The sequence below is a fragment of the Gouania willdenowi genome, chromosome 3 (genome assembly GCF_900634775.1).
Source record: "Gouania willdenowi chromosome 3, fGouWil2.1, whole genome shotgun sequence".
NCBI classification, from domain to species: domain Eukaryota; kingdom Metazoa; phylum Chordata; class Actinopteri; order Blenniiformes; family Gobiesocidae; genus Gouania; species Gouania willdenowi.
This window is the reverse complement of record NC_041046.1, coordinates 44,973,972-44,994,833: the sequence shown is the minus strand read 5'-3', so window position 1 is coordinate 44,994,833 and position 20,862 is coordinate 44,973,972. Positions and strand designations below refer to the sequence as shown.

At 37.3% G+C, this 20,862-nt stretch overlaps 1 protein-coding gene across 2 annotated transcripts in view; it reads right to left on the bottom strand.

The window, feature by feature from the left end:
* The window catches only part of LOC114457162 (GRAM domain-containing protein 2A-like), a 40,795-nt gene extending 21,608 nt beyond the window's left edge, over positions 1-19,187 (bottom strand). The window contains exon 1 of one of the 2 annotated variants that reach the window (XM_028439100.1): positions 18,958-19,187. In XM_028439100.1, the coding sequence (XP_028294901.1) occupies positions 18,958-19,091 (134 nt within the window). In that variant the 5' untranslated portion in view covers positions 19,092-19,187. Of the gene's footprint in view, positions 1-13,880; positions 14,070-18,957 lie in introns of those variants that run through there. The other variant, XM_028439101.1, reaches the window with a different exon arrangement.
* Between the last annotated feature and the right edge of the window lie 1,675 nt (positions 19,188-20,862).

Below are 20,862 nucleotides of genomic sequence, written 5' to 3'. Positions count from 1 at the left end.
TGCAAGCTCCTCCCCTCCACCCCGCCCCTGTCAAAGCTAACGCTAGCCTGCAGGCTAACACGAGGAAAGTAGTTGCTAAAGGTCTGAAACGTGGCAGGAGAAATGCAGCAAAAACGCTGGTAAACAAGTGGTAAGTTAAATGGTCTTCTACGGGAACACTTTGGGTTTGATGATGAAGCTCTAGAACAAAGACACGTCACGTGTAGTGAAGTGTTTTATTTTGTGCTAAAGTGAACATGCTTGATTTTAGGGTTTGAAGGATTTTATTTATGTTTAAAGAATATATTTTATGTTTTTTGTATAAAAAACATAAATAACTTTTTGGTTGACAAATAATCTTTTGAATAATTGTGATTTCAATTATGAAAATAATCGTAATTATTATTTTTTCTATAATTGAGCATCCCTAGCAGAAGGCCACATTTGTTCTCTGTAGCTTTAAAGTCAGCTGTTCCTAAATAAAGAAAAGTGAATGGGGCCAAAAACACGCGCCTCGATTGTACTTTAACAGCGTGTGAACGACTCTCACCAGATGTTCACGACGCAGCATCAGAACACAACGAGGACTCACAGCTGGATGACCTACTGATCTATCTACTGCTGAGAACCTACAGGATCATGATTTGTTTTTATATACGTACACTTCAAACTGTTCAGGGACCAAATGTGTGGAGATTAAAGAAGAAGAGAAAAAGAAGAAGTAGCAGTATAAAAAGTAGAAGTAGAGAAAGACATTACACATATTTATTAACAATTTTCAATTTTAGTCGATACAGATCATTAAAATGTTAAACAATAAAAATAAATAAATAAAACATACAATTTGTCAGAGTCCCAAAACTATAAATGAACAGTTCTCTGGTCCAGACCTTCAGGAGCCCAAACAGTGGAATGAAACGGGGGCAGGACAGCCATAGATGCTCCAGGGTTTCTTCTTCTGTGCAGAAGGCACATTGGCTGCTGGTCCTTGGCCACATGTCTGTTTGTGGGCATGGCTGCATGCACCACCCTCCACTGGAGATGAGGGACCTCCAGCTGCCTCCGGGAGATTAAATTTAACTGTCATGTATACATGTTGTTACACCACTACCCTTAGTACACTGAACACCCCCAGGACTTCTCTACAGTGTGATGGGAGCCCGCTCCAAAGATCCTGCAGCAGTCACTCAATCACACGCTGAGACCTTATCCCTGTCTCCTGGCTCAGCTGGGCTGCACTCAAATGCTTGTCTTACTTGAGCCGATTCCAGGACGTCACTCTTGACCACTGCGTTGTGGAAGAGCGGCTCTTCTCCTGTCCGACCATACGGCTCCTCTCGTGAGAACGACAGCACAGAACTCCATGCTTTCAGCAAAGAGCGATAAAAAGCTGTGTTGCCTGTCAAATCCACACTGTTTTGATCTAAGAGGAACAGATGTTCATCATAGTCCAGGCCTCCCACTTCACAGAGCAAGATAGGCGTCATCTTGGTCCATAGCGGCCGTTGGCCGTAGAGCAGGCGCTGCACAGTCTGTAAATGGAGTGCTACCGTACAACCCCTGTCCTCCTTCATCGACATACAGGTGAAGAACAGCAGCCCGCAGCTAGTGGAAGACCCACCAGAAGAAATCAACTAGCTTATTTTGAATGCTCACCACGACCGGAGGCTCCAGGATGGTGAAGTGGTGCCACAAACAAGAGGGAGCCAGGGTGTTGACCACCAGAGCCCTCCCCCTCTAAGAAAACTGGGGCTGGACCCAGGTCCAACAAGACAATTGGGCACTCACTTTTCCACAAGGGCTTCCCAGTCCTTAGCCTGGAACTGTTCAAATCCCACGAACACGCCCAAGTACTTGATCCCCACTGTACTCCACTGAAGTCCTCCAGGAAGGGTGGGCCTCCCCCAGTGGATCCACTGACCCAGGAGAAACCCCTTACATTTGGTCTAGTTCACCTTTGCAGAGGAAGCACGCGCGTAAAGGTACAGCTTTTGCTCTAAGATCTCCAAATCCTCTTGTCCCAATATACAGACAGTGATGTCATCTGCGTATGCTGAGACGTGAAGGCGCTGTGAGACCTGACCCACCATGAGGCCCCCCAGCCCCCTCCTAAGCTGATTAAGAAGAGGTTCAATAGCCAGCACCTAGAGCATCCCAGATAGAGGGCAGTCTTGCCTGATGCCCCTCCGCACATGCACAGGTCGACTCAGCCCTCCCCCACTCTGAGTAGCACTGTAGCTCCCGCATACAGAGTTCCAATCCATGCTATGAAAGCTCTGGGGAAGCCAAAAGCCCTCATGGCGTTAAAAAGGTAAGAATGGTCCACTTTGCCAAAAGCTTTGTCCTGGTCAATTGATAGTTAGTTTCACTACTCCAATAATGTCCTGAATGAGGAAGAGGCCCAGGTATAGAGTACGTCTGGGTATAGTGGATTACTGAACCTAAACTGTCTTTTGTTTATAAATACAAAGTGTGTCCCTCTGATCGTACAATGCACCACCTGCAGTCTGCCTCCCACTACCTCCAGGTGAGTGGCACCACCTAAACCCTCCCAATCTGAAACCGTGACTGCCACTCACGCACTTACATTTGAGCTGTGGCTCTGAAGAAAAAAAGTAGAGAAAGAAGAATAACAGATAGTAGTAGTAGAAGTAGTAGTAGAGAAAGAACTAGTAGAAGTAGAATTAGAAGAAGAAGAAGAAGAAAAAATCCAAACGTACGGTGATATCCTGGTAGTAGAATAGAAGGTGGTCGAGGACAAGTGGAGGTGAGGGTGTCTATCTAACTCTGCTCAGTGAAGGAGGGACTGTAGTGCAGCGTGGAGAGAAACCAAATCAGAGCTGCTTTGTGTTTACGGTGATGGATTATGTGGCTCAGACCACTTTAAGAGCCTGTTGGAGCTGATTTGCATACAGAGTGAAAGGAGGAGAATAAACACGCTTTAAAGTTTCCATCCACAGCGACACTGATCCTTCATTACATTAAAAAACATCACAGATTTAACTGTGATCTTAAATTTAAAAAAAAAAAAATTAAATTAAAACTTAATCTTTTATTTTGTTTCTGTGTAATTAGATTTTCAGTTACATTCTTCACCGTCAAACCCATGTTAGTTGGGTTACGGGAAAACGAGTAATTTACATGAAATACAAAACATGTAAGAAACCAACAGATATCAGTCCCAAGTTCTTCACTCTAAATTTCCTAGATTTTGTGAACAATTTGTATTAAATTAAGGGAAAAATTATGTAATAATTTGAGGAAAATGGAAGGTTTTGTAAGAAATGTGTGTTTTCAACAGTTTAATGACTGTCTCTCATCATGCAATATAAGCAAAGGGAAAACATGAGTTTGACAGTGGCTTCAACGATTCAAGCAGTTCATAATCACAGCTTTACGGTGTGTGTGCTAATGATGAATGCTAATGGACTAAATGTGTGTGTGTTTGGTTGGATGAATAGTTCACTCTCTGTTTCTAGGCCACAGAGTTGGATGTTGTCCACGTTGTATTGTTGTTGTTAGTGAATAACTGTGTATTGTGCTCTAACTGGGCCACTCTCAAGGTTTTCCCAGCATGAACAAGGTAAAAAGTAGCGCTCAGCCAAACATGTTCTGCATGTCATCAAAACATGTACAACTTCAGTTTGTGATTTAAAATCTGTACATATTTTACATAGAAACACAACAGAATAATGACCAATCTGAGCATTGACACAGGAAAGGGTTTGTCTATTTTTGTTTTCTATATTTTTCTCTCATCTAGTGTATTTTTGTGTGTGTATTTTTCTGTTATTTTGGGTATTTTTGTATTTTCATTCCATTATTGTATTTGGCAATTGAAAATTGTAAAAAGATCGGTAGGGTTCATGACATCACAAAATAAAAAAAATAAAAAAACAAATATATATATATATATATATATTTCCCTATAACGTGGCCACTTTTCCTTGTACTTTTCCTTTCAATGTGTGACCTTGACCTTTGCCCAAGGTCATATTTAAGGTCAAGAAAAGTGAACAAAGTGACACCAATGCAAAGCTAAAACAAAAAAAGCTATTTTTTTCTCTATAACTTGGCCATTAATTGAGATCCAGTGCTTAGACTGGTACCATTGAACAACATTTCCTTTCAATTTGTGACTTTGACCTTCACTCAATGTCATATTTAAGGTCATGGTCAGTTTTCTGTTTTTCCTGCATTTATTACTTTCAATTTAATTAGTAAAAACAACAAACTTGTCAACAAATCCAGATACAGGTTGTCATTTTTGCCAATTTTTTCACTTTTCAATTGCCAAATACATATTCACCTTGTGAATACGGGTCTTTCCTTTTTTGTGTGTTTTTTGGGTTAGTTTGTGTATTTTTGTTGTCTTTGTATATTCTTGTGTCATTGATGTGTTTCTGTTGGGGTTTTTGTAATTTCTTCTTTCATTTTGTATTTAAGTCAAGTGTGTGTTTTTGGAGGAACACTATTTTTCTGTAATTTTGTGCTTTTAATTAAACAGAGGGTTTCTTGTGGCCCCCAGGGGCCGCCTGTTGCTGATGTTGGTCCAAATCCACCCAATAAGAGCAGCATTTCATCTGACCTGTCTGACCTGTTCATCTCATCACAGGTCTTATCAAACAGCTCATCTACAGCGAGAAACTAAAACAAACAGATAATCAGTGTTATTTACTCGTCCACGGCTGTAACATTAGCACTTAATTGAAACGTTAACCTTTACAAACCTTCTACAATTCCCACGGTAACATAAAAAAAAACAAGAGAGCCTGACAGGGAATAATTTAGCTTCAGCTTAATGGTGACCTTCCTTTCTCTCACCTGCACATGATTGTTTACCGTGTTGGCCACATGCAGATAAACGTACGCAGCGTCCTGTGGGAGAGCGTGGGCTGTTACCACCTGCTCTGCTTTAATTACCAGTGCTGATGGAAATAAAGCAACGTGCACTTTCCACTTACAATGGGAGCGTTGCTCACCTGAGTGATTTTAGACCACATGTGTCAAACTCGAGGCCCACTGGCCCAGGGGGCCAAATCTGGCCCTTTAGCGCAGTGTTCCTCAAATGGGGGTACGTGTACCCCTAGGGGGACGCAGTGACACTACTTGAGAGAGAAAATGTGGAAATTTAACAAATAAAGTGTCAGTGTTGGTTCCACCCCAGGTGTGTTATGACCAGAAATTAGGGGTGTGTATTGCCTGGCAAATGGCGATACGATTCATATCCTGATACATAGGTCACAATATAATGCTATATATATGACTGAAGAAACAACTATCCTGTAAATGTGTACACCTTCATGAGAACATTATGTATGTATAAATAAAAAACAACATAATCTAAGAGCGTGCATGAGCCCTGTTTTCCTCGTGCACAGCTCTGTTTACAAGTTGGTGTGGACATCAGTCATACAAGCTTACCTTACAAAAGAAGATTTGCACTTTTCCCACCATGTCAGACTGGCCACCGGTAAGTGAAAATCCATTTTCAAAGGACCCGGTGCGCACCGGGCACGAGCACGTACGACGGCCTTTCGTAAACATGATTGACAATTAGGAGGACCAATAGTCTTGATGATCCACCCGGAAGCTAAACATCGTCTACAGATTTAACTTTAGTGCAACTTAACTGAGGTATATGCCTAGAACAACAAATAAATGCAGAAAGTTAGTACTTTCTTTTTAGATTTTTTTGAAAAAAACACAAGATGGTCAACATGCCCAGGTTTCAGCACTTCTTTGTGCAGTTACAATGTCTCCTGCAGTGGAAAAAGGTAAAAAATAAATAAATTATATATATATATATATATATATATATATATATATATTTTTTTTTTTTTTTTCTTCTTTAAATCAATATGGATGCATTCTGAATCGATCTAAGAAATGCGCAACGTAATATCGCGATATATCGCCATATATTGCAATATACAGCCTTTTTCAATCTTGGGGTCGGGACCCGATGTGGGGTCACCTGAAATTTTGAAAAAATAAAAATCGATTTTTGAATTTTTTTCATGGTTATTCTTTTTTTTTTTTATTATTATTTATTGAAAACAACACACAATACTTTCACTAAATCTAGTTCAACTAGTCAACTAAAATGCAGTAAAAAAAAAAAAAAAAGTGCTCAAACACGATTAAAAACTAATTCTAGAAAAATGTGGTCGCCAGAAATTCTTGACATCAAAATGAGGTCACGATCCAAAAAAGGTTGTGAACCACTGCAATAAATACTGTTTCTATCCACTTATTTACAAAATGAGTTTCTTTAAAATGTGTTATGACTCATTCATGACATCATTATGATCTCGAGTTGTTTTTAAATAGTAATGAGTTTTCTAAGCAAAATGTTGTAGACGGACAAAAGGGGGTTCTTGATATTTAAAAGTAAAAACGTTTGAGAACCACTGCTTCAGAGCAAAAGTTTCTTTCAAAATAAAAGGCAAATCCAACATGAGAGACATTAAGTATTTATGCATTTTTGACCAGCTGTTGGCGACCCACCCAGTATAGGTCCGTGACCCACTTTTGGGTCCCGACCCACCAGTTGAGAATCGCTGCTTTAGAGCATCTAAACCGGCCTGTAGCAGAAAGGAAAAAAGAAACCATGAATTCTTGTATAAATTACCAAATAATTCAGTTGTAGATATCTCCAAATGAATACACAAATCCAATGAAACTCCACAATAAAAGCAGGGCTCACATTTGACCTCCATCATAACCCTGATCACATGATAGCAGCCATTTGGAATCTCAAATTATTAAAATGACTTTCCCAAATCCTGCAATCTTCTTGAATTTATTGCACAATTTCTCCCCAAATTCCATAAAAAGGGGTCACAAAATCAAATAAATTGACAGTCAAGATCCTGCAGAGACCGATATGTCACTTATTGCTTTGATATTATCAGTGCGTTACATATTTTATAATTTATTTATAAGTGGAAGTGCAAACTCAAGACAATAATAATTAAATTACTCATTTTCTGAGGTCCATTTAAGATAAACTGCTCCATATTTGGCCCCTGAACTAAAATGAGTTTGACACCCTAGTTTTAGAGCATTAGTTGGGCTGTAGCAGAGCTCGGTGATATAACGTGGCTCAGTAAGTGAAAAAAGTGCCTAAAACAATGGTAACGTGAGGGAAGTCGGTGTTGTGTTTGAGTGTTTTTACAGGGAAATGAGACTACTAGCATTAACAACTTCACCGTCACTATTCACACACAACAAAACGTTCATTTCTTTTCACTCATAGCTTAAGACGTCTGATTTAAGAAAGAAATAAATAAAGGTTCCCGACCCTTATTTGAATGTGAGACAAAATGTGACCTTGTGTGAAGTCCCAGAGAACAGACTTTGGTTCACTCATTCACAACGTGTTTGTTCCCCGTCTGCAAAAGACCATTATGAAACACGCACACACACACACACACACACACACACACACACACACACACACACACACACACACACACACACACACACACACACACACACACACACACACACACACACACACACACACACACACACACACACACACACACACACACACACACACACGTCTCCGTCTTTAACGTTATTCACACAATAATTCCAGGTCGTTTTAGATTTCTAAACAGCTTATTTATGGAAAAATCTGTCAAATATGAAATTAAATTCTAAAAATTCACTTTGGATGTAACATTTATCAAACATTTAAAAAGCTTGTAATCGATTGTATCACATCAAATGGAGTTTACAGGTTCTCCAAGTTTTTTTGTCTTATTTTTGAATAATATGTTAAGGTTTAATTTATTCAGACAAATGTTTATTTCAGGAAATGGGTGTCAGTGGGGGTTTGAAAGTTCACCTGTGGTCAAAGTGGGGAATATCCCAAAAAAGTGTGAGAACCACTGGATTAGGGTGACAACAACCAAATAAAATAAATTTAAAAAAGATTCGGGAATTATGTAAATGAGTTTCACGATCCCTGCTGCCACATCAGAGATGAGAAATGAGCAGAATTTACTTCCAACCGCTTTGAGAGTTAATGTGGATCAAGCAAAAATAAAGATTATTACAAGACTGAGCAACATTTTCCTAATTTACATCATTAAAGGAAGTTTTTGACTCCCTGTTATTACACAACAGTATAAAAACAGAAGGTAATGTACAACCAAGACCAACAGAAAGGCCTGAATCTGAGTTTGTTTTATTTATCAGTTTTAGATTAGCAACAAGCAGCCATAAACATGTTGACACTGTGAGTTCTGAGCTGTGTTCTCCTTCAGCTCAAACAAAAGTACGACCCTTGGTCCAACAATACACTAGTAAATCTCCTCCAAAAGAGATCCTTCAGAACCACCCTGGTGTTTCTCTCCAGGTTATAAAACTGCTCCTGCCTTCTCCACGTCTCTCTATCCTTCTAGGCTCAGTCGACAAACATTGTCAATTGTTCATGTGAAAGACATCTTATTTTGTATTTTGTTGTTGAGTAATGTCTCTATGTTGTTTTTTTACTAATTAAATTGAAAGTAATAATGCAGGAAAAACAGAAGACTGACTTTGACCTTAAATATGACCTTAAGCGAAGGTCAAGGTCACACATTGAAAGGAAATGTTGTTCAATGGTACAAGTCTGAGCACTGTATGTCAACTGTTTTTTTTGACGGTAGGTTGTACAGCTTCAGTCCAATGAAATGTAAGCATCAAACTTGTATGATAAATATTCGTAAAAATATGGACAATTTTGATTTTTGACACTTGACCTTGACATTTTGCCTCCAAAAAATGTCAACTGCACGTCCTTGACATTGCCCCCATGAGATGACATACGTGTCATTAGTGCTGCATTAATAATGCTGAAGACCTGATGCACACTCACTGATTTTCCTAAAGCCCTGAGCTGCACGGATGTGGTCGTGGGTTCATGCAAAAGACGCAAGACTATTAAAATTAAAAACAATCTATTAGATGTTACCCTCGCCAACACAGACACACAGAATGGGATTAAAGCATTTAAATGTGAAATCAAATGTAATAAAAAAAAGTAAATTAACCAAGGATTACTTCAATTTTATCAATATGAAGAAATTAAATCTGACGTATGGAAAACAGGCTGCATGTGAGTTTAAAGGAAGCATGTTTAAAACATTGTTTATTGTGTCTGAGTTGCTAAAGTGAAGCTTCTCTAAGAGAAGGATTAAAATCACGACAAAAACAAAACCAATGAAGAAGAAAATACACATGTTGCCACTTCATGAAGTCAGAAAAAAGTGCATTTTAATGCCTTACTCACAGAATGACAACAAAACCTGAATTAGATAAAGCATAAAATAAATAAGCAAAAATAACAGCACATTTATTACTAAAGGTCAAACAAACAAAAAAATGTTTTTGCCTAAATGATGAACAGGTGCATAACTGACACATTTTGTGGCTCCAGTTTTTTTTTAAATTTAAACTTAATAATATAAACAATGTTTGCATTAATTGTCAAATTTATTGAACTTTTACTATTTATGTCTGAATAAATGGTGCTCATCAACTATTTAAAATAATCATTTTTTAGTTTTGTTTCATTTTCCTGCACCTTTGTACTTTTCTTCTTCGATCACTTAAAGCTGCAGTTTGTAAGTTTTTTTTGTTGTTGCTTTATTTGGTCTAAAATCCATCCTAACCTTTGATCATATTCTAATTCAAAGTGTTCTGAGAGGACAGTGGACCTCTGCTCCTTCTCTTGACTCTAGATTTCAGCTTTAGAAAATGAGGAGCGTGACGCTACTTTTCAGCCAATCAGAATCAGAATGGTTTTTAGGGTTGGGGCAGAGGAAAGGATTGGTGCACGTGCAGCAGCACACAGGCACATTGCTCACCCCTCCTGCTGTCTGGGAGCGAGGGGGAACAGGGGGCCAAAGAAGGTGTTAACAAATGATCATGTTCGCTTCATCTCTGCACAGTTCAGTTCGTCATCAGATGACGGGAAACCTTGGATTGATCTGATTCAAAAACAAAGTTCTCAGGTGGTGGCAATGATGGGAAGAGGAGAAGGGAACGGAGTGTCATTCTGCACAAACATCCTGGATAAGCGAGCGATAAACCGGCCTTGAACGGCGAAATGAACATAACGATTTGTTTTCGGCCAGGCTAAGCACAATTTCAGTCAGCCTTGAAGTCCAGGTCTCAAAGCAATATATCCAATATGGTGGTCCTTTAACTTTCAAGCTGAGCTGTCAACTTCTCCAAGTTAGATTCCATACCGCGTAGACGTTCAAAAGTATCATCCTGCTTACTCTTGAGTTCATTTATCGCATGAGTCTGAGAGTTAAAAGCCCTACACAGTTCCTCAGAAATGAGTGGCAGCCTTCCCAAAACAGCTTCCAACGTAATCCGGACTTTGTGATAGATCAGAAAACTGCCAGCTCCAATCAGCAGAATACCTGTTATCATAATTCCAATTATGTAGAAGTCATCAAGGTCCTCAACGGAAAGGATAGACAAGCCCACAATGCTCCACTTATCCCATGAGTCCATCGTGTATCCAGCCGCAAACGTTCTGTCAGGACAGGCGGCCTCTCCTCTGCCCGTTCTTTTCGTTGAAAAAAATGTGGTTGATTGCATTGAGAGACCAGCTGATCAATTCCATAATTTCGGTTTTTGGATAGAGATGTAGAGAGAGGCTGCTATTAGATTCAGACAAAAGACAGTACAAGACAAAACAAGCAGGGGCAGATAAAGGAGAGAGCAAGAAAGAAGAATCAGAGATCTTTTTACAAACCAAGAGCTCAAAGAGCTGATTTTGGCGTTACTATTGGCTGCCGGACAAAAGTCGATGCACGTTAATGTCCTATCAGTAGTAAAAGTGCAACGGTAAGACAAGCGGTAAAAAGAAGAAAGCAACAGTCTAAACAAACAAAAATCGTGTGGAACGGACTCCGCGCCTTATACTGGCATCAAAGGGAGAGCGAGAACAGACGGAATAAATTGCGTATAAACCTAAACCTTCACTCTTTAAAACATCAGAAAGATCTTCAATAATGCAAGAAATAGTCGCAAGATTTGTTGATAGTCGCTATTGAGAAAAAAGTCGGTAAGATGAGTTGGAAAGTCGCCAGATTTAGTGAGAAAGTTGTTTCAAAGAGTTCCACAGTTGTGCGCATTCACGAGGATGCTGGTGGATTTGAAACAGGGAGGGGAGGGGGGAACGTGGTTGTTTCCATTCCAGTCTCATGATTCTATTCACTGCAGCTTTAACTTCCATCCAGGTTTCGCTCATTCAAGTGTCAGCATCCTCACGAGGAATCATAAAAGTATTGATACCAACAGACAAACCAGCAGAGGCCTCTGTTCTATCTAATCAAATCAATATTAGGATGATAATTATCACCATATTACCAATGATTTGTCATATTCCTAGTCATGATGTCAACAAGTTACACAAAAACTGAGTGCATTATATCTATTATAAGTTGTCTGCTGACAAAAGGGAGTTACTGTGGCTCAGTTGGTAGAGAAAGAAAGTTTGTTTCTTTTTTTTAATACCAATCAAACCATTTTCCATCACTAATGAAACTTCAATGGGTCACTATTGTATCTTAATTTATTCCAGGTATGATCGTCACTAGAATCTGCAGCAGAATCTCAGCCTTTGGACTCTGAGATAGTGTCTGACACTGAGACGTCTTCCCTCATTGTGTAAGTGCTTCACACATGATGAGTGTGTTCTTTGATTTTAAAGCCGCACAATGCTGCTGCACGTCTTATTTATATTTACCATTAGCACAGGGAATACTATGGATAAAAAACCACAACAATGTTTAACAACAAAACAACAAACTTTAAAAGTCTTTCCGTTTAACTGGTTAGGAATGATCTAAAAATTATGTTTGTGGTTAAATAACATTTTAATCAGAGTGTGAAGCTCCACATATTGAGCCCAACATGGAGACAACTCTTCAAAATAAAAGGTGTGGCATTATTCTGTAGGTAGCAACAAGTACTGCAAGAATTGTATATATATATATATATGATCTAGTGACATAGTTGTGCTAGTGTTAGCCACTAATCCTTTAAGTAATGCTCAGTGTCTCAAGGACACTTTGACACGTCTCAGCAGATGAAACCTGAGCCATGTGAGCCAACATAGATAAAAACTGTTTTATAATACCTTTATCTGTTAAAAAAAAAAAAAAGTCAGCTTTTGCTAATAGAATTAGTGCTATTATATAAAATAAGTTATATGACTATAGAAAGATGGTGCAGGAATACTTACAGGATATGTAACAATCAATATTTAGCAGTTACTTAACTACAAATCATAAATTACTTGTTTTATTTTAATTTTATTTTCTAACATAATTATTAATTGTTGCCAACTTGCCAATGTTTCTAATGATTAACATTGATATAATAGAGTGATATTAATGATGTGACTTATTAAATCAAAAGAGATTTTATAAAAAAATTAAATATTACAATGACAAACGTGAAGAAGTAAAAATGTTTAAAAACATTAAACACTATAATTAGATATAGTTGAATATGAATTATTACGGTAGCGTATTGCATTCACTTGAAAGAAAAAAAACAATTTTTTTCTGAGCATAAATTAGCACAAAAAACAAAAACAAAAAAAAACCCCAAAAAACCAAAAACAAAAATTATCAAGAAAAACTGAAAAAAATTACTGCAAAAAACATGAAAAAAACGCCCTGAAAAACGAAAAAAAAAGTACTCAGAAATTTTTTTTTTCTTCAAGTGAATGCAATACGCTTCTGTAAATTATTTTAAATAGAAATACGAGTACTTTAACTGACTAATGATGTAATAATAAAACAGCATTAACAAGACTACTGCTTCTGCATTTAGTCATAGCAATTACAGTAACAAACCTGCAACACAATTAATAATAATTCAATTATAACATTATTAAAATAACTTGTAAACTTCAACCTATAATAATAAGTAACAATAACATATAATAAATCAAAGTAATACTGTAATAACGTACAGGCTATTATAGAAAGACTTTAAACACCTTGTAAATAAAACTTCACCATGTTCTTGTTTTAGTGTTATTTTTAACTATTTGTTGGCTTTTATAGTTTTATCATTCATAACATCATAACTCTGTGACTGTACTATTTAATTGTTTTTAATGTACTGCTGCCAGGACACACTTGAAAAAGAGATTAATCTCAACTAGAGCTGCAAAAAACGATTATTTCCATAATCGATTAATCATCAATAAATTAATCGATTAATCAGGGGGCTTTTTAAACACCGTTTATCTATATAGCACATCTAAACCCTACTTAAGCTGATTAAGCTGAAATAAGTGTCTCTCTCGCACAAACAAACAAACGCACGCCACACACACACACACACACACACACACACACACACACACACACGTCTCCGTCTTTAACGTTATTCACACAATAATTCCAGGTCGTTTTAGATTTCTAAACAGCTTATTTATGGAAAAATCTGTCAAATATGAAATTAAATTCTAAAAATTCACTTTGGATGTAACATTTATCAAACATTTAAAAAGCTTGTAATCGATTGTATCACATCAAATGGAGTTTACAGGTTCTCCAAGTTTTTTTTGTCTTATTTTTGAATAATATGTTAAGGTTTAATTTATTCAGACAAATGTTTAGGTCAAGTGTGGCTCTCCTGACTAAATAAAGGTAAATAATAATAATAATAATAATAATAATAATAATAATAATAATAATAATAATAAGTGTACTTGCATGTCTACGAAGCTAGATTTTAACTCGCAAATCTAAAAACAAGGATTCATTATTATTGTCAGATTGGACTTCCTTTTTTGTGCTTTTATTTTGATAAATCCACCGCTACTTGCCCACCCTGTGTCGCGTGCTAGACCAGCCGCTATCTCCTACCTGTTGCTTCCAGATTTTTCCCACCGTGTTGTCCCCTCGTAGCCGTCCTAAACTCTCCGTTTCTGCGTTGCATGATGAGCTCCACTCATTATTTGTGACGTTTGTCGGTAAAACACCGGAGAATAACGGCAGGTTGTTTCCCCGGTGCCGTGACGGAGCGAGAGGAGGCGTCGATCTGCGGCTGCGTGGTGAGGGTGAGCGCGTGCGTGTGACTGAGCGGTGGGCTGAGCTTCAACTTCAAACACGTTTAGAGCGGCTGAGATTAAGCTAAGCTAAGCTAAGCTATTTCTGTTCTCAACAACAACACAGACAGCAGCAGATAGTGTTTACACAGCTGAACATAGAGCTGTATTCTATAGATCTATGGTCATTATTCACTGTGGAATATTGTAAGAGTAGTTCAGACATGGACAAGTGGTGGCCCGGGGTCCACATGCGGACCTCAGACTAATTTTGAGCGGCCCCCAAAGCAAATGCAAATGACAGAAAAATACAGAAAAATTGCTACAAAAATAAACTAAATTCCCATTAAGATACAAAAAACCTACAAAACACCACAAATGACTCACAAATTGACAACAAAAATACAGAAAAACAATTACACAGTGTTTGGAAGCAAAAAATGACAACATAAATACACAATGTATATATAACACTGATAAGGATAAATATACAAAATAAAGCAAATTACTCATAACACACAAACAATACTAGAATTAAGCACAAATAAAAGTGCATGCCAAACGACCAACATACAGAAAAACAACATGATTCCAAAAGTACACAAAGTACACAATACAACAACAAAATTACTCAAAAATAACTCTTAAAATACACCAACGTAAAGAAAAATTACACAAAATGACAAGAAAAAAAATGAATCATGAAACAGAAAGCAACAAAAAGACAACAATAAAATGAATCATAACACACAAAACAACAAAAATACACAATGACTCAAAACATAGTAAACAACTATAAGAAAACACAACAAAAAAAATCACAGTAAACAGACATACAAAATTATTCATAACATAGAGAACTACAAGAAACATACCCAAAGATTGGTTAATATTATCAATGTTGACATAAATGTTGATAACGTGGCCCTTGGATTGAGCATTATTGTGATAAATAATCACTCATAGGCTAAATGTAGCAAACATTTACTCAATTATAAACTGGAGCTATTTTTTTTCCCAGCATTCCTTTAATTTTTCAGAGGTTACTTAATCACAAATAACACATTACTAATAAACTACTTGTTTATCTTTACACTATGATTACATATTGTTGTCTTTTTAAAATAGTGGTTAACATTGTGTCAGAGTGGTGTTAATTATGTGATTCATTTACTCAAAATAGGTCAAATCAAAATAATAACCAAAGTCATTTAAACACAGTACGTACAATAAATAAATATTATTAATAAACAATATTGCCACAGTTGCCCATGTCTGGTCCAGTAGTTTCCCAGTCTACCAGTATTCTCTGGAACATCTGTAAACATCTGAGCTTGATGCTAATCGGCCCAGACTTTATGGTATAAAAATAACTGAGGCATCATGAACATCATTGGTTCATATGTATTTACACTGTAGAGTAAATAAAGACGTTCTCCGCTGAGGATTTTGCTCCCACGACCCGGTTAGCAGAGGACAACCAACCATCACAGCACCAGACAGAGGTCAGAGGTCACCAGTCAGCATGGAGAACTCAGCTCTGTGACTAGTTCAACACTAAATACACCAAATTAAAACTAGATCAAAACTATATTGATATTTTTGTCACTAATAGATATGAATTTGTAATGTAATGTCAGACGAAATCCAATCAGAACTAAGTTTCTTTTTTGTACCTATCCAATCAAAAGTAGTTTTAATAAGTGGAAGCCTTATTACCATCCCATATCAGGTTTAAAAGCTGTAACAGATCATTTAGTTGACTAAAACTAGACTGAAATAGTCCTGATGACTACATTTTGAATAAAACTAAGTTGCATTTTAATCAACAGACTTCGACTAAAAACAAAGACCCACAAAAAACAACAAAAATAAACAAAATGAATCAAAGAAAACACCAACACAAATACCAAAAATACACAAAATGACTCCAGAAATACACAAAACAACAACAACAACAATAAACAAAATGACTCCTAACATAGAAAACAACAGTAAGAAAACAAAACGACAACAAACAACAAAAATACACAAAATTACTCGTAACATAGAAAACAAAAAAATACACAGAATGACTAAAAATGCATAAAACCAAATCCAATCAGAACTAAGTTTCTTCTTTTGAAAGTATCCAATCAAAACTAGTTCTGTTACGTTAAAGGCAGGTCAAGCCTTATTACCATCACATATCAGGTGGATTAAAGCTTTTAAAAAATGCATGAACTCTTTATGCTTCATATTTTAGTCGACTAAAACTATAACTGAACTATAATTCCAGCAAGTTCTTTTTGTTTATCTTTTAGAATAATATGTTATGGTTTCATCTGTTTAGGCAATTCTTTTTCAGGAAATTTGCTACTGATCTCCTGACATGTTTTGACTGTCAACTGCCAGTGTTCTTCAGAGGCGTCTGCTAATGTGTTCATGACTTCCGCGTAAAATTTACTGAAAAAAAGTTGTCTGAATAAATGAAACCTTAAAATATTATACAAAAAAGAAGACAAAGAACTTGCTGGAATTATTACACGGAAGTCAATAACACATCAAAGTGATCAGCGGACACCTCTGAAGAAGACTGGCAGTAGACAGTCGAAACATGTCAGGAGATCAGTAGTAAATTTCCTGAAAAAAAAGTCTCTGAATAAATAAGACCGTAACATATTCAAAAAGAAGACAGAACTTGTTAGAATCATTACGTACAAACATATTGATGCTACGTAGGAATATTGCCCAATATTTCCTATATGTGATTTTGCCTTCAGTTGCACTGATCATTAATTGTGTGTGCGTAAGTGTTTGTGTGTTCATGAAAATTATAATTTAATGCAAAACTGTTGAACCATGTTACAGTTCTATGTACAGTTCCACACATATGTAGTTAACATTTGTTAAAATATGTTTCATATCAAGCTTTCCCACATTTTACCATTTAAATAAATTGAAATCTAGGGGTATACTGACACAAAAAAAAGCCCACGGCAAAACTATTAAAAGCTATATTTTCATTGATTATGAAGCCTAACAACGTAACCAAGACATAGGAAGTAAATTAGATGATAGATATTTGTTTTTATTTATTTTACAGCTGATTTAGGACCTGTTAGCATTAGAGATGCTAACAGGAAGCTAACACAAGAGGAATGGTTAACGTATTAGGTTATTTGTTTCGACTCAGAAATTGTGATTAATTGTAATTGAACTTTAGGAATAAGGAACATAATTGTAATTAACTTTCTGAGAATCAAAAATAATTGTAATTTAATTGTAATTGGAAAAAATACTGGTCACTGTAATTGTAACCGAACATGAATAAGAGAAGATGTAATTGTAACTGAAAAATGTAATTGAGCCCAACCCTGGTTGCAGCGCTACTGATTAGATTTATAACTTCATGGCTTTTATTCCCATGTTTACTTTAAACAGACTCGACTTAGTTTGTGAAGGTGTTTGTTCAACATCTGAGAACAGGACGTAGTCAGATACAGACCAACAAGCTGTTGTGGTCTGTATCTGCTTGTTCTGATTGGTTCAACACAAAGTGAAACTTGCATTTGTGTTTCCTTTAAACTCTCAGAGGAAACTTTGAAAACCAAACACATGAAGGTGTGAGAACTCATCAATTCACATGAGGTTGTGGAAAGAGGAAGTGTGTGTGTGTGTGTGCGTGTGTGTGTGTGTGTGTTGCAGATTGAAGACTGTAAAGGACCTCAATAGCTTAGTATGTAGCCACGCTGGCTAAACTGAGTCAGTGCTATCTGTTAACCATTGTTAATTTTTCAAAATTGAATTTAGTCGTAGTCTTTTGACTAAATTGCAACTTAATTTTAGTCAAAATGTAGTCATCAGGATTTCAGTTATAATAATAATAATAATAATAATAATAACCTACTTAGCATCAACATTCCTACCTAGCCTCAATATTCCTACGTAGCATCAATATTCCTTCGTAGCATCAATATTCCTTCGTAGCATCAATATTCCTTCGTAGCCTCAATATTCCTTCATAGCATCAATATTCCTTCATAGCATCAATATTCCTATCTAGCATCAATATTCCTACGTAGCATCAATATTCCTACACAGCATCAATATTCCTACGTAGCATCAATATTCCTACGTAAGTGAATGAGAAACCACACAGAATGTTCATCTGAGAAACTGAACCAAGTGCTAATTGACTGTTTAAGGTTATCTGAGAAAAACTCTGCATAATATTCCTAAAAACTAGATCCAGTCAGGACTAACTCAGCGCGTTGGGATTGAAAATATTCATTTAGAAATTACTCAAATATCGTGTCATCATTTTTCCGTGTTTAGATGACTTTACTGGCTACTAAACTTCCAGAAACCAAACCAAACATGTTAAATATGCTTAATGGAGTCAATTAATGTTATTTTATATATACAGTATATATAAGTTTTAGATAATTTACAGCCAAAATCACACAAGGTTACATATAGCTATAATGCTAGCTCCTGTGAAAAATACAATGAAAATGTGTGATATGATCCCAAAACACGTGGGTAGGTTGTGTGTTTAGAGCAGTTTACATCTCATTAAAAATAACATGATATTGTTTGGAATCATGCATGTTTTATGCGTCATATTAGAGGCTGATTTTAAATGAAGAAAGAAAAAAATTCTTTCATAAACCCAAACGAGAAAAAGAGAAACCACACTGAAGGTTTTATCTGGGAAACTGAAGGACAAAGTGCTCATTGACTTCTCAGCCAATGAAAAGTAGTAATTTAGTGAAAAGCAGCAACATGGGGTTAAAACGTGACATTACTGATAGTTGCTCTGAATAACGTATGATTTGAAGAACCGAACTGTTGTCTATCCATCCAAAGCCTGACTCCCATGAGACATTGACACATGCTAATGATGCACTGACCTGGCTCTGCTGGCTGCTATCCTCTGGCTGCAGTTACCATGGGGGTGTCGGTAGGGCTGGTAGTACGAGTCCTGGCCTGAGGCCTCGTCAGCGGGCAGGGCCTTAGGACTGGCTGCGTAAATAGTGCATCCCATGAAGAAGAACTAGTCCCTCTCAGCGTCCTACTACAGCGTTAGCGTCCTGGTCCTGTCCTGATGTTAGCCAGCTGTTCACTGGGATACAACCATCGGATGTAACCCCTCCTCCTTCACTCCCAGTCCCCTCCCCCTGCATCCCTCCCCTCCCCTCCTCTCAGCTGGGAGGATAATCAGATTTCACATTTACACTCAACAAAATCATCCCCTGCGTAATCGCTGGCTGTCACTGATGTGGCGTTATGCTAATGCTCAGAGGAGAGCGTAGCGCTGCTCAGGAGCTTTAGGACAGTTAAAAATAACTGCAGCTTCAGACCAGCAGCAATGAGACGGAGACCGAGAACAGATGATCATTTTATCACCTTTACTTGGCTTTAATATAATCTAATCTAATCAAGTTCACATGTGACAAAGTCGCATTAGCAGCTAGTTTTAGAAGATATTAGATTTGTCTGGTTGGGAACATTAGCTGTGTTTCCATTACAGATTTTCACAAAATAAAAGCAATATTTCTCAATGTCCACAAAGTATAATTGCGCATTGACCGTGTTACCATTGAAGATTGTTTTGGAATCTCGTAACTCCTATGAAATCTCATCCCACGAGACTTCGCTGCAGGAAGATGGACGCTCCAAACCTCCTTATAACACTCCTTTGTTGTTTCATGTCTTTAGCGCACACTTTACCTCATATTATCACAACAATCCGTCCAAGTGTTATAAAGAGCGCTAGCCTAATTCTATCCTCACCCACAATCTTCCAATCATCTTCGACACTTCCTGTGTTTGGACTTGGATTGGAAACACTCCGTGTTAGACCAAAACAATCGCTCTAGAGTCCGACTTCCTGATCCGCTCTAGGCTTTGTCTGCATTTTCACACGGGCCTAAACAAGCGGACTATTCAGGCAAACCGGTGTGAACGCTCCCTAAATGATTATTAATAACACATATTTAGAGTTTGATCTTGAAATCATACGTTCTCATTAGGGTTGGTTTCCATTCCGATTCCTCGTTTCAATTCCGATTCCTAACGATTCCCGATTCTGATTCTTTTAAGAGGCATGGTCAAAAAAGTTGACACATTTTCAAAATAGCTGCTAAACAGAGAACTTTCTGGATGAAATTGTCTTTTTACTTTTTAGGAACTTTATTATCAATTTCTTACAGGGTGGTTTTCAACTCGTATATAAATAGTCCGTGGCCCTCGGAGCAGGCCACGAGACACGTTGCTTGGCGGGAGAGGCCGACTGCTTAAGGGGGGCGCGATAACCCAAACACTTTCGGTGGATTCTTCTTCGTTGGTTTTCAGCAGCTTCTTCTTCTGTTCAGCGGACTGGGGATCGAAAGTAGGAATTGAAATTTATGAATTTGAACAATTCTGAGAGAATCGTAAAGTTAGTCCTGGGACCATCGATACCTGATACTCGATGTCCAACCAGAGGTTCTCATTCTGTCGGGACCTAAAAGTGGGCATTAACATGTTTTCATTAAATCAGGCAAAGAAAACGAAGACAACTAGAAAATGTAGGAGACTTGTTCATGCTGAGGAATGCCGTCGATTCATAATTTTAACTGTAGGTGGCAGTGTTTGCTACGATTTCTTTACTGATAGTCTGTTATTTAAAGTTTCTTTATAAAAAATATTGTAATATTTCTTAATAAATGTCCTTAAAGCTGATATCCAGAGTTTCTGAGAAACGTCTTGATGTCCCGCCCTCAACAGCCTCACTTCCTCCGCCAATCTACCAGAAGCCACGCCTCTACTTTTCT